This window comes from Oryzias melastigma, linkage group LG1, assembly GCF_002922805.2.
Source record: "Oryzias melastigma strain HK-1 linkage group LG1, ASM292280v2, whole genome shotgun sequence".
NCBI lineage: Eukaryota > Metazoa > Chordata > Actinopteri > Beloniformes > Adrianichthyidae > Oryzias > Oryzias melastigma.
Window position 1 is genome coordinate 20,072,244 of NC_050512.1, and position 13,797 is coordinate 20,086,040.

The 13,797-nt window shown below is 36.4% G+C and overlaps 1 protein-coding gene across 7 annotated transcripts in view; it reads left to right on the forward strand.

Annotated features, from left to right (window-relative positions):
• slit2 (slit homolog 2 (Drosophila)) overlaps positions 1-2,366 on the forward strand; it is a 103,669-nt gene extending 101,303 nt beyond the window's left edge. For all 7 annotated transcript variants that reach the window (XM_024289900.2, XM_024289896.2, XM_036212882.1 and 4 more), the window contains one exon: positions 728-2,366. In XM_024289900.2, the coding sequence (XP_024145668.1) occupies positions 728-820 (93 nt within the window). In that variant the 3' untranslated portion in view covers positions 821-2,366. The remainder of the gene's footprint in view (positions 1-727) is intronic.
• Positions 2,367-13,797: the final 11,431 nt, after the last annotated feature.

Here is a 13,797-nt window from a genome sequence, read left to right on the forward strand (position 1 = left end):
GTAATTCAAAATGATTGAAACAAAGATGGATCTATTTGGCCGAATCCAAATTTTTCCCCTACCGCCTTTCCTTACCCCCATATTTACCCCTCGAAAACGCAGAGTTATGGAAAAATAGTGTCTTCAAAAATTTGGATGTTACTAACCCTGGATGATGTCTGGACCAGTACCAGTTTGCAGACCGGGGTACTCACAAAACTGATTTAATTGGAAGAGCTACCACATCAAAAACCTACAAGTTGGGGACACCCAAAATATCAAAAAGTGACGTGGAGTGGTCCTTAACCATTTGTGACGACTTGGGAATGTAAATGTGTTGCGATTGTAGCACCCAGATTCCTGCTACACACTTTTATAAGCATCATTTTATACATCTGCTCCAGATTTACAACAATTTGAATAAAGAAATACTCAGAAATTGAATTTAATCTTTTCTCTACATGTTTTCCATCGTGAGAAAAATGCTGCAAGAACATGTTAAAAACTATGGTGTTCCATTTGTGCCAAAATATAATTTTGGCACAAATGGAACCCCATAAAAAACCCCAAAAACCAGATTTTCATTGGAATGGGTCTTTAAAAACATAACTGAGATTCAGAGATATAGCATCAAAGATGACCGAAAAGTCCTTCACCGAGTCTTTTAGTGAATTCAGTATCAGTGTATGGTTGGCTGTCATTTTATATTGTGGACTTCTGACAGTTGTCGTTCTTGTGCATCTCCCAGAGGTGGCCTGCAGAGGGGAACGGATCCGAGATGTCTACCAGAGGCAGCAAGGCTATGCGGCGTGCCAAACCCAGGAGAAGGTCTCCCGTTTAGAGTGTCGAGGCAGCTGTCCGGGGGGGTCGGAAGGACAGGGCTCCTGCTGCACCCCCCTCCGTAGCAAACGTAGGAAATACACCTTCCATTGCACAGATGGCTCTTCCTTTGTCCAGGAGGTGGAGAAAGTGGTGAAGTGCGGCTGTACAAAGTGTTCTTCATAAAAAGAAAGAATTAAAAAGAAAAAAAAAGAAAGTCCACCGTTTTTTGCAGATTTCTCCAGATATTTTGTGTTCCTGCCCGCCTTACTTGATCCGCATCCATCTTCACTCATTTTGAGGAAACTACAGCGTATTCTCCGCCATGTTTTTCTGACCCCTGAAAATGGTAAAGGAAAAAAAAAGGAGAAAGGAGTTGTTTTGTTTTTTTTTTTTGTTAGTGCTGGACTGGTGATTTTATGCTTCCTCGGTGGGAACCTTGAATTGTATTGTAAAGTACAAAAAAAACAGACTTATTTTTTATTATGAAGTGAAGAAAAAAAAAAAAGACCAAAAAAAAAAAAAAAATCCCACAGAAGCGAACTTTGTCCTTTCTTCTTTTTGTTTGTCATCATGACTCCAATGATGCGCCACACTGTCCTGTCTCTGGAGAGCTGACGGCTCCGACCATTTCCTGCTTCGGACTAGTCAGTAGCACAGACTGAACACAGGGAGGAGCTGCACTTGAGGCCCCACTGTAGTGATCAGTCTCCTTTAGCCTCTGAGGCCGTGTGCACGACCCCACACAGCTGCACTCTTTTATACAGCCACACAGTGAAAACCCTTACCTGTCAGGTGGAAAAACCCTTCTGTTCATCCTCCCCGGTCATGAATGACAAGTATTTATTGTATCATAAATACCTGTACTTACTCAGTAGGTCCCCATCTTTTCCCAGATATCAATCTGATTCTTTTAATATATATTAATTTATATTTGTCCTTATTTTTGTATTAAAAGGCATACTCTGTCAAGCTAGTTGAACTAACAAAATGGTGTCCTCTATTTTGCTTTATGAGAAGCTGTTTTTTTGATCACTGAAACTATTGTGCTTGCCAGAGACCTTAGTTACATTTTAATCTGCAAATGTGACGTGAAGACATTGTATATTTTTGTCGCGTTTCCTGAGAGTTTGTACTGTGCCATTACCAGAAGGTCTTTATAATAAGAGTATATATAGATACTTTCCCTACCTATGTATTTCACACAGAGACTTTGTGAGTAGCATTGACCCTTAGCAGATGCATAGAAACTGTTTTTACCTTTTTAACTAATTTTAAGAAAACTGTGACTTTTTCTAAATGAAACTACTTTGTTAGCCCCTTCGGTCTCTGATGTTAACATGTTGCTGCTAAGTTTTTTGTACTGTAGACTTGGATCCTGATCTGTATGTTTAATAGAGCTTCATGCTCCTGACTGTATGGGGGCACTTTGTGTAACTGATAAATATGCCCCCCCTCCCTCCCTCCAACACACATGTGCATTGTGCTTTATATTTCCCTCCTTCATCCCAGACTAATGTCAGTTCCCTGACTGATGTTTGTTTATTAAACACAATATTTACCTCACATTTTTACATCTTTGCTCTTTTGTTGCATGGAGTCTCAGTATGGTAACCCACGTTTTGTACACAAGATATCTCTTCATATATTTTGTAAAATGTTCTTTATTCTTAAGATTTTCTTATTAGCATAAGTAGTGGAGATCAATTAAAGTCTAATCATTTTTTGATCTATTATAAAAGAGTTCCCGGTTGTCTTTTAAATAGGATTATGCAGTTTTTAGCCAAAATTTGTCATTTTCTAGAAGATTTTTTTCTGCAAGGCAGCAGTAGTTTATTAGAAATAAGGTTGTTGGTGAAGTGTAAGCCTGCCCCTGGTACCCGACATCCTTCTGTTTACATGTTCTCACACTAGCTTACATTAGCAGTGAATCTTGGAGATGTTCAGACGTACAGTTTTTTTTAAAACAGATGCTAGCTCAGACGGGTTAAACAAAGATGTGCATGGATTTATTCGTCTGCAGGTGGATGCATCGGCATGGAGCGGGGCACTTTTTTGTACCACTTACGTCACTTCTACAAAACTGCATTTTTTTCATCTTTTCCTGATTCACAACAATTTGAATAAAAAAAATACTCAGAAATGCAATTTTAAACAGTTTTCTATGTATATGCCCTCCACCATCAGAAAAATAGAAAGACACTGTCTTTAAGGGTGTATTCAGACTGGACACCTTTGGTTAGCTTAAAAACCTAGTCTCCGCTGAGCGGTCCCGAACAGTATTTTGAGCATTTCCATTGTAAACGAACACATTAAACCACATGCATCAAAGTCAATATGACAGAATACATATTTTCTGGAGAGCAAATATTGAAATTTCTTAAGATTTAGGTTGATTTATTCTGGAATATTATTCATGTCTGTTTTTATTCATATTTATGTTAAAAAAAGATAGTTTTCAAAGTTTTAACAATTTTGTTTTTTATATATTCAATAAATGTTTGTCCTGTTTGGCCTTTGACCTACTGTGTCTTTTAGGTTTTTGCCCCTTGCGTGATTTGAGTTTGACACACCTGCATCAATCTGTTGAAGGTCCATAGAAAAGTAGAATGAGATGGTTGGGGTGGAGTCGCTGTAGCCACTCATTGATTGGCAGAAGGTGATGACGGGATTAGAAAGTGCCGATATAGCGCTAAGCTAGCTTTTAACGCTTCCAGCGTTTTCCTCTTTATGGCGGTATTCTTCTTAGCCGCCCACAATCTTCTTTTAAGCAACAATAAATTATTGTCTGGCACGATTTACCAAAAGTAAAGGAAGAAAAATAAAATCTGTTGGATGACCTCCATTGTTGTTGCTTTTCTAGTCGTAGCACTACAATGACGCGCTGGCGGTCTACACCACTCAGTGGGAGTGAGGAGAACTCCGTAATGGACCGTACCGGATCACTCAGTGGAAACGAGACTAAACTGACACACTTTGTTTCCCCTGATAGTTCTGAACAAATTTTCAGTCCGGTTACATTCAAGTAGACCAGGAATCGCTCTCTGACTCATCTTTTGAGGTGGTCTCGCTTTGTTTCCAATTAGACTATAATTCAGTCAGTGTTTTTCTCAGTCTGAATAGGCTCCATGCTCGGAACAGAACAACTGAACCAAACATACAAACGACTTCCACTGTTCTTTCTCTTGTTGCTTTGCCCCTCCCTCATAATTCCTGGCCAATGTTTGAAGAGATCTTTGTTTACAAGCTTTAGTTTGTAACAGAAATGTCTGGTTGAAGGCAGTTTGAATACAGACAAAGTCCAAGACGCGGTCTTGAACAACAGACTTTTCCGGTCTGAATGGGTTTCCCTTCCACACCAGATTTTGGATCTCTACACTTTTTTTAAGACTGACATCAGTTTAAAAGAAAAAAAGAGGCCTGAGTTTGTTTTAGATGCAATCAGAATGTTAAAGTGCTCTTTACAGATTTAAATACTCTGGCCAGCTGTCAGCAGTAGAATATTTAATTGTGTTCTCAAATTCTTCTTCCTTGTACAACCTGACCTGAAGCAGAGCAAACCCTCTCACTGAATCAAATTTGCAATCAAGCAAAATTGCCACCAGGGGAAGTGAGTTAGATTGTGTTTAGTCCAGAATCATTTGGTGTAGTTTGGTTTGATTAGATGGGGAATGCATTTAGTTGGATTTGTCGTTAAACAACAGTTTTGAGAGCAGAACAATCCACTTGGAGGCGTCATACTCTGACAACAGCTATTTGGGGACGAGTAAAAAGAAAACGCAGGAGAAAGAGAGAAATGTACTCCATTGATTGGCCTGACAGGAGACATTGATTCCCTTCAACCAACTTGTTTACAACCCCACAAGCAACTGTGATAGATGGTTCCCTGACCATAGATTGATTAGCACTAGCACCGAGTCACACCTCCACAGTTGCCCACAACACATTTTTTAAATTGGTTTCTGCTTTTTCAGACTTATGCTCTGGTCTCTGTCTTTCTTTTATTTCTCATACTGCACATCACTTATACCACATTATCTTTTTTTATTTTATTGTCATTATTTTATTTAATGGAGTAGTCTATCTGTGTTTTCATTGCAGGGCATCACACCAGGGTTCACTTGCAAGTAACCTAAGTTTTATATTTTTCATCTGCTCAAGAGTAAAGATCAACCATCACACCTGTGAAGGCAAAGTGAGCTATCCCAGGAAATGAGTTCTGATAGAGGCCCAACAATGCTGGTGTAAATGTGACAAATCAAAGCAGCTTTTACCAAACCCTCTGCTGTGTTGCATGAAATAGTCCAAATTGCAATGGTGTTATGTTTTGTTCCTTTTTTTTTCTTTTTTGTGGCTTTGGAAAAAATCAAAGCCAGGTCTTAAGTATAGACATCCTTTTCTCAAGGGAGGATAGCAAACAAAACCTCTACAGAGTCAATAGTCTGATGCAAATACTAAAAAACAAAGGCGTACCTTAGCTTAGCTTAGTTTAGTTTAATTTTGCTTCGTTTCATTTCGTGGGACAGCGTACAAACATTAGGCTTAAAAAGCAAAGATGCTTCATCGTATTGTAGCTTAATAGCTAATTTTCATGTGTACTCTTTTTACAAAACAATACATTATAGCTAAACATTATAGGCATATTTACCAATTTAAATACCTCACAGTTGCCCACCAGTGAAGATAGGCTCCAGCAGCCTCTACAGTCCTAATGAAAGCAGTTGAGCCTATACATAATAGATGACAGATGACAAACCGATTGGTTTGCTATTGGAAAGGGAATGACCTGCTATAATACAACAAAATATTTATTCCAGATTTTTAACTGACATGTATGAATGTTCCCATGTATATTCCTATAATGCCGTTTTGAAAGATTTATCACATGCTGACAGCTTTGACACAGCATAAAATTAACTTTTATGGATTTTTGTTTGGAATCATTTTAGTAATACCGCAAAAAAATGTTACTGTCTTAATTCAATGAGAACAATAAGCTCAATATTCTAAAATACCAAATGAAAGAAATTCACTTTGAAAGCCAAAATTATAAAGATGGTTCAAACTTGTGTCTCACAAATGATGATAGTCATTGGAATAAAAAGTTTGGAATCATCAGCAGCAGAGGGCAGCAAACACCATGGACTGAAAGCTCCACAGAGTATAAAGTACTCTCACTCCAGGAGATACATGTCAACATGTTTTCCAAAGGCTTTTATGCAGTTCATAAGTATTTCATAATTTCATAATTTTTAATGTTTTATAATGTTTAAACTGCTCACTAGAGCCATCCAAACCAACAGTATGTGACAAGAACATCACAGTTGTCTACTCAAAGGTGGTGATGTATGTTTCTATTGGATGTCGTCATCTATAAAGATAGTCCCATAAACAGAAAAATGTGAAAGATAAAATATTTAAAAGTGTTAGAAAAATCACTTCAGAACACAGAATAGACAAAAATAGATTGGAGCTGAACAGGTAAAAGTCGGTAGTCCAGTTTTGTCCCCAAAGTTTAAATTTAAAATGTTTCATATAAAATGCAATGGTGGAAATAAAAGGTGAGACGAAAGACGACTTTCAAAGAGGAACATTATTATTAGAAAGTAAATAAGAAAGAGTAACAAGGGGAGCTGAAAGAAGCTGAAACCCTGACTTTGAATGCACTAAGAGGGATTAAGAGTGTCAAAACCAGATGCAACAAAACAAAACACTAATTTTGTTTTTTATTAGGAACAGGAAAAGACCAAATACCGAGAGAAACTACAACACCAACACTTCCAAAAACAAAAAAAGTAAGCTTAAAATCAGAGATTAAACTTTCCTACAAAATTTACAAAGATCTAAAAACAGCAGCCATGAGTCCAGCAGTGACCAACATCCTACAAGCAAGTAGCCATTAAAAAGTCCTGCCTCAGGGCCGGACGTTTCATAACCTGTCAGAGAGTGCTGCATTTGAGTAAAAGCGAGTCGATCACTTCTGACTTCTGCATTCTTGCGACTCGACTTTGAAACTCTCTGAAGTGGTGCTCAGTTGCTCTGGAGGGGTTGTATTCAGACCGGGGTTTGTCTCCATGCGGCTGCATTGGCCAGAAATCGTATCAGGGTCAGCAGGGATGCAGCACGGTGCACAATTACGATTATTGGTGGAAAAACCTGCCAGTGCAAAAATATATAGTTTACGGCAACCTCTTTAAATAACTGTTTTTGTCGTCTTTTTTCAGTGTGAAAATACAGCCCCAGTTCCCTGCAGCATAAAGAAAGGGTTTTTTTTTTTACTCAGCTCACCATCCTCTGTGGTTTCTGTGTGGGCCGCAGAAAGCTAAAATGACTTTGATGAAATAAAAAGCGTCAGTAAGGATGTGGAAAATGACAGGGTTTCTGAATGTATGTTCCTCTATGTCAAAAGGAACCAAAGATTCTTGTTCCAGTCACAACAAACCTTCTAATACAGAAAATATGTGTAATCTCTGTAAGAAAAGGGGCATATAAAGTAGATTTGAGCCACAAGATTGTCTCCCACTCACCTGAAACAACAGAAACCTCTGAAAAAACAGGTTTGAACCTAAAAATAAAACAATGTACAGATCTGGTAATCTTACAGGTACATGTATTATATGCATAAGTACAGTTTGGTTCTAAGTGTACATACCTTAGAAGAAATTAGGATTTCTTGGTCATTTTTCAACTTTTTTTCCACTCAAAATTAATGGTTGGGTGAAGTCATTTACAGTCAAAAAATTCTATTTACCCTTTTTAAATCATTATAAGAACAAAAACTTCTCAAATGACCCTGTTCAAAAGTTACATACAATGAAGACTGTACTGAAAACATGCACACAAGCTGATACAAAAGGATTTAAATGACCGCTAGAGGTAACCGTCCTCACCTGAACTCATTTCACTGTAATCAATATGTGTGTATAAAAGATCTTAGAGTTTTAAATGACCCTTTCATCAAGTGCTGCACTAATATTTTTAGATCCTGAGTCATGGAGAAAGCTAAAGAGCTGTCAAAAAAATCTATGGGAAAAGGTAACCGGACTGTACAAAACAGGAAAGGGTTATAAAAAAACATCCAAGGAACGGAGAATATCAGTCAGCAGTGTTCAAACTTTCATCAAGAAGTGGAAATTGAGGGATTTCCGTTCAAACTAAATCATGGTCGCAAAAATGTGGCAGAAAAATTAAGGATGCAAAGAAAACTAATAACTTCAACTGTGATCCAGGACTCTCTGAAAAACTGTGGTGTGGATGTTTCAAGATGTGCAATAAAGAGGCACCTGAAGAAAAATGGGGTTCACGGTCGGGTCGCCAAAAGAAAGTCTTATTTTTAAATGCCACAAAATAGCTCATTTACAATACGCAAAACAGCACTGAGACGAACCTCCAAGCTTCTGGACCAAAGTAATTCAGAGTGACCTGTCTTTGGTTCCAACAGAATAAGATGAAGATTCTGGAGCGGTTTTCTGTCTCCTGATCTGAGGAGATCCTAAACCAACAATTCAAGCGAGACAACCAATGAGCTTAAAGGAACTTGAGGTTTTCAGCCAAGAAGAATTTGCTGCTTTACGATTAGAGAACATAAAAAAACCTCATCCACAACAACCACAAGAGACTTCAAACTGTTATTCATGCAAAAGGAGGCAGTACAAGGTACTTAGAACTTTTGAAGAGGATGATTTGGGATGTTTCTGTTGTTATTATGATTCAAGAAGTGTTAACACTATTGTCTAGCAATGAATGGCTAAATTCAACCACTAACCAGCATAAGTGGAAAATAAGTTTTTGTGTTATCATTCATATTCTCTGCAAAAATAACCTATAATTCATAATTTCCTCCTGGGTAAACTTATAAACTTATGAGTACAACTACATCTAACCCAAGTGTTACTTGCAGACCTGCTGTCCTGTTGTTCCGAGTATGTCGGAGGTCATGAATTATAAACTGCAGTCCACACTCAGGTGTTCTTGTCCTATTCTTTTCTCAGGATCCTGATGCTCTAAAAAAAACGTTTGCTTATGTTAGATGATGCACCGACTGAAGTTTTACGTTTTTGGAGTGTTTTTTTTATATTATTTGATTGACAGTATAACTTGAACATCCTTCAAAGAGCATTTTTTTCAGATGTTTCTCCCAAACTTACATCCCTGAGAGTGTTCCATGTGTGACAGCTGTCCCCACTTTCCTCTCAGATTTACAGAACATGGTTGACTCCATGTCCCCCTCTGAGTGTTTGTGTCTGTCTCTGCTCTATTTTTAGGAGGTTGGAAGGACACTGCCGAGGGTGAGACTGCAGACCTTCCGATGCCGTGCACTAATAATTCAGCTGCTTCATGCATCAGCAGGAAATAGAACCGGCAGCCAGCTGTGCACAGCTGCAGCACACACATGTGGCTGCCGTTAGAAATGTTCACATCTTATTAATAAAGAATGTGTGACCTGCTTTGGCTTCTTCTCGTGAGGTGACAGCATGCGATCACATCGACAAAAATGAAGGAAAAAAGATGCTCGCATTTCCTCACTTTTGGACATTTTTAATTTTGTTTGTCAACAATAAATACTTTTCTGTGAAAAAATACGTTGGTAATAAAAATTAGAGATCAGTAAAGTCTCGATAAAGAGGCGATAGTTCTGTATTTTTTTTCCTCACAAAAGTTTTCCTAAGATTTGGAACAAAGATTTTCCAAATTTAGGAAAATATTATACCACTTCATTTTTTTTAGCAGGTATGGACAAACTTTTTGACTCGTGGGCCACAAAGGGTTCTAGATTCAGGAGCGTTTTAGAAATCCACATAGAAAGAGAAAGAAATAACATGGAATATGGATGAAAAGGTGCTTGAATTTTGATTAAAAATTAATATATATATTTAAAAACAAAACAACATTTTACAGTTTTATTTCAATGCCAAATCCGAATTCTTCCCATACCCCTCCATTTAATAGGGCATTTGAAGGGAAAGGATGTCTGAAAGACCCAATCCCAATTATTCCCTTCTCCCTTCCCCTTCATTTATCCCTCCAAATGGAGAGTTATGAAAAAATAGTATCTCGTATTTTCGGACGTCACTCTAACTCGATGACATCACCAATAATTGTCTAACTCAGAAAACAACAAATCTGACATCACATTAATGCAGAATAACTTTTTGCATCTAAACAAAGGTCAACATATTTTTAGTGGACCGTCTATGGGGGGACACCAGAATGACAGGAAAATTAAACATTATCAACAATTATCAATTGATTCCAGTTTAGCAGGCCAGATTAAATAGCTTATGGTAAATAGTTTGCCCCTCCTTGATTTGTAGTAATATAAAAAAAATGGATTTCAAAAAGGTTTGTCCAACTTTTAATTTTTTTTTTAAACATTCTCAAACTAACTAGTAAAAGTTTTTAACTTCTAAAAACTGAATTTAAATTGATGAGATTTTCCGTTTTGCTTTTATCTGTAAATCAATTAACTTTTCATGCTTTTCAATATTCATACGCCTTACAAGTAAAAGACTGCACAATGCCACACTAAATCTTTGATTGGTTTTCTATTTTTAAGCTTATTGAATTAAAAATAAAGAACTTCATTTATAATTTGTCGTATGATTGCTTAACTTATGAATGCGAGGATTATTATTTATCAAAAATAACATTGCTTTTCTATCTAAAAGTTTCCAGTGAATGAGACAGAGTTGCTGGACTTGAAGTATACGAATCTAGTAAAACTTTTGTTTTTCTGCAGCCTCATGGTGGCCTTTTCCAGCAGTGCAGGTGAGAGGCACATTAAGTGTCTTTTAGGAGACGTACAAATGAAATAAGGACAGTCATTAGCCAGCCAGCAATAATAGATGAATTCACTTAATCACACACTGCACTCCAGTGAGATTTACAAAGATTTTCTCAGTCTGTAACCTACATGCAGCATCTGCACACTTTTTAAAATGTATCTGACCCCTTTTTTTTTTTTTATTAATCCTCTTTGCAACGGTGACTATTCTTACTCATAATGCTTCCCCTGCAGATGTGAGATGTAGGTTAGCGTCCCATTACACCGTGAAAGCTACAAGAATGGACATCCTTTCCCTGCAACAATTGCAAGCTATGTTTTCTACCTATCATACCAGACAAACACAACAACGTAATTCACACGATGCAAGAAAATGTGGAGGAAAAAAGACATTTTTTTAAAGGTTGACAGGTACATGGCAGATTTGCTTTTGCTGTAAAAATCAAATGTAATATTTCACAGGTTGAATTGGAGAAGCAACAAAAAAATACAACTCTTTTTGTCATTGTAAAACATTGCTATGTTTATAAGATTAAGCAGTATAACATTTTAAACTCGTAGCCTTTGTCTGCACAAAACAGAATATTCCATTGTTTGATTTACTTAAATCACCCTTTTTTATACATAAAAACCTACATAAAATCAAATCTCCCTCCTTTAATATCACCCTGTAGACATAACATGTTGTCTCCAAAGCGCAGAATTACCAAAGACCCGGTGTGACACTGTGGCTCGGGAAAATTGGGTGCAAAGGTTGCTGGGAAAGCTCGTTTGAACGAAACAGAGGATTGAATCTCTGACTTGTTTAGAACGCCACTGTCTGGAAACAGAACAAGTCGGTCAAATTTAAATGTAGACTGAAGAAAACAATTGTAAATGTGATGCAAATGGGGCTGTAACTTGGAAGGAGGCCTCAGGCACGTTAGGGAGAAGGGTTTTTGATAAGAAATCATTTGAATGTGGAAATTAGTAACAAGATACGCATTAATTATGCCCATGTGCAGTGAGAAAAGTAGGTTTTCATCAATGTAAAACTACAAAGAGTTACTGAACATAAAACTGGGATGAAATGGTGCTTGTGTGCAAACATCAGTCTGGTTTGAAAATGAGCAGAATAAGACAATTGTTCTAAAACAATAATCTATTATGTAGACTTTTTTGCAGTTTATATGTTATTTTAAAATGTAGAAAATGAGAAAAGTTTTATTTTTATGAGTTCAGTAGTTTCAAATGTTTTTATATTTGCTTAATAGAATAGAATATCTTTATTTCTATAGCCCTTTTCCCAGAAGGAATCACAAGGTTCTTTACAAAAGGACCATAAAATCAAAAATAAACACTAATCTATTCCTCTATATAAGGAAGGGAAAACTTTAACAGGGGTTTTGTTTAATAATGTCATGCAATTAATATTTTAAACAATAATTATGACTCTTAATAATTCATCTATATTTAATATAACCTAATCATTTTTGTGAAAAGCCTAATTTTTATGTATTTTCATTTAAATTCTTGAAATTGTGGCACAGTAAAATATCAAAATACTACTAAAAAAAAGTGGCTTTGAAACTAAATTTTGCTTCATCCTCTAGACAAAAAAGAAAGAAAAGCAAAAAAAAAAAGTAAATTTTCACCCTGAAAGCTTTGTTTAAACTTAGCAGATATACCACTTTCCTCCACTGCAACAGAGTGAGGTCAGTGCAGGCTCTGTAGCCGTAACCATGACAACGCATCACATCAAATAAACCGCTTTTCATGAAAAACGATTTAAAGTGAAAGATATCACAACTAATAGTAATATATTTAAGATTCATTTTCTTTGTGAGTGAGCAAGGTAAAAGTGGGGTGATCCACTTTGAATTTAATGGACCAAAGAAACCATCGACCCAATCAGTCCTTTTGTATTATCACTTACATTTTTGATGAACCTTGTTAGATATCATCCCTGACATAACAGATAATATTTATAGATTAAAGATGAGATTTATTTTAAAAATGCACAGAATTTTCTGCTGATATATCATTTGACAAAAAGGCTGGATTTGACTTCTTATCGGATTTTCAGTAAAAAATAAGAAATACTAGCAAAGATGCCAACTTCTCGTTGCTCAACTTAAGAATTTCTTTATTTCTACGGGAAAAACTAAAATGATAAAATGGTTTTCCGCAGAGCGAGTTGTGAGGTTTTTACTTTGTGCCTTCTTCCCTGCAGCAGCCTCTCTGCGGAGTCACTTCTGGTGGTTTTGAGGGTTGTCAGCATAAAAGCTTTCGTGTTCTCACTGGTCAGGGCATCTTTCACAGGAGCAACCTTAAGCTAGAAATTATTAATGTTTGTTCCTTTTAGTGTATAGATGGGGAAAACAGAAGTGCACTAATGGGAGCGACTTATGTAATCCCATTTCTAGAGATTCAAAGAAACTTTAACCTCTGATGAATACATAGAAGAAGATAATAGTTAAATCAATATAGCTGAGTTGGGGATTCATTTGGTAAACTTTTTAAAAGTAAAAATTAATCATTATTATTATTTTTTTCGACTATTTATAGATTCTTTATTTCCAGTATTCATCTAGTATTTCACATTTTTCTGGATTTTCTTCTGTAATTGTTTGAAAGATAAATTGGGTGGCATATTGAGTGACTACTTCATGTCTTTTCATGTTAATTACTAGATGGGAGGCACAACATATAAACTTGGTGGATGGGTTGCATTTGGTAGGACCGATGTTTCCTCAACATGTGTTTGTTAAGGTGGTATTCAAACAAATGATCATCATTTTTGTTTGGTCCAAGCAAATGCTAGTTTGACTAAATTCCTGGTGCTCTATGTTCTCCTATTAGTGGACATGACATAAAAAAACTTGTTCCCACAAATTAATAATTTGTGCTAATTTGTGTGCACAAAATACGTATTGCTGGCCACAATTTAGTATTTTAAAAGTCAAATATTAGAATTTTATTAGAATTTTGAGCACACAAACTAGGATTTTAGTTTGATCAATTCCAACGACTGATTTCTCTGCACAAAATGCTAATTTCTCTGCACTAAATATTAATTTGTGCACAAATACTGATTTGTGGGTACAAAATGCTAACTTGTATCCAAAAAATGCTAATTTGTGGGTACAAAATACAAATTTGTGTATACAAAAGTTTGATTTGTATTAACAAAATACTAATTTGTGCCCCCAGTTTGGCATTTTGTGAGCACGAGT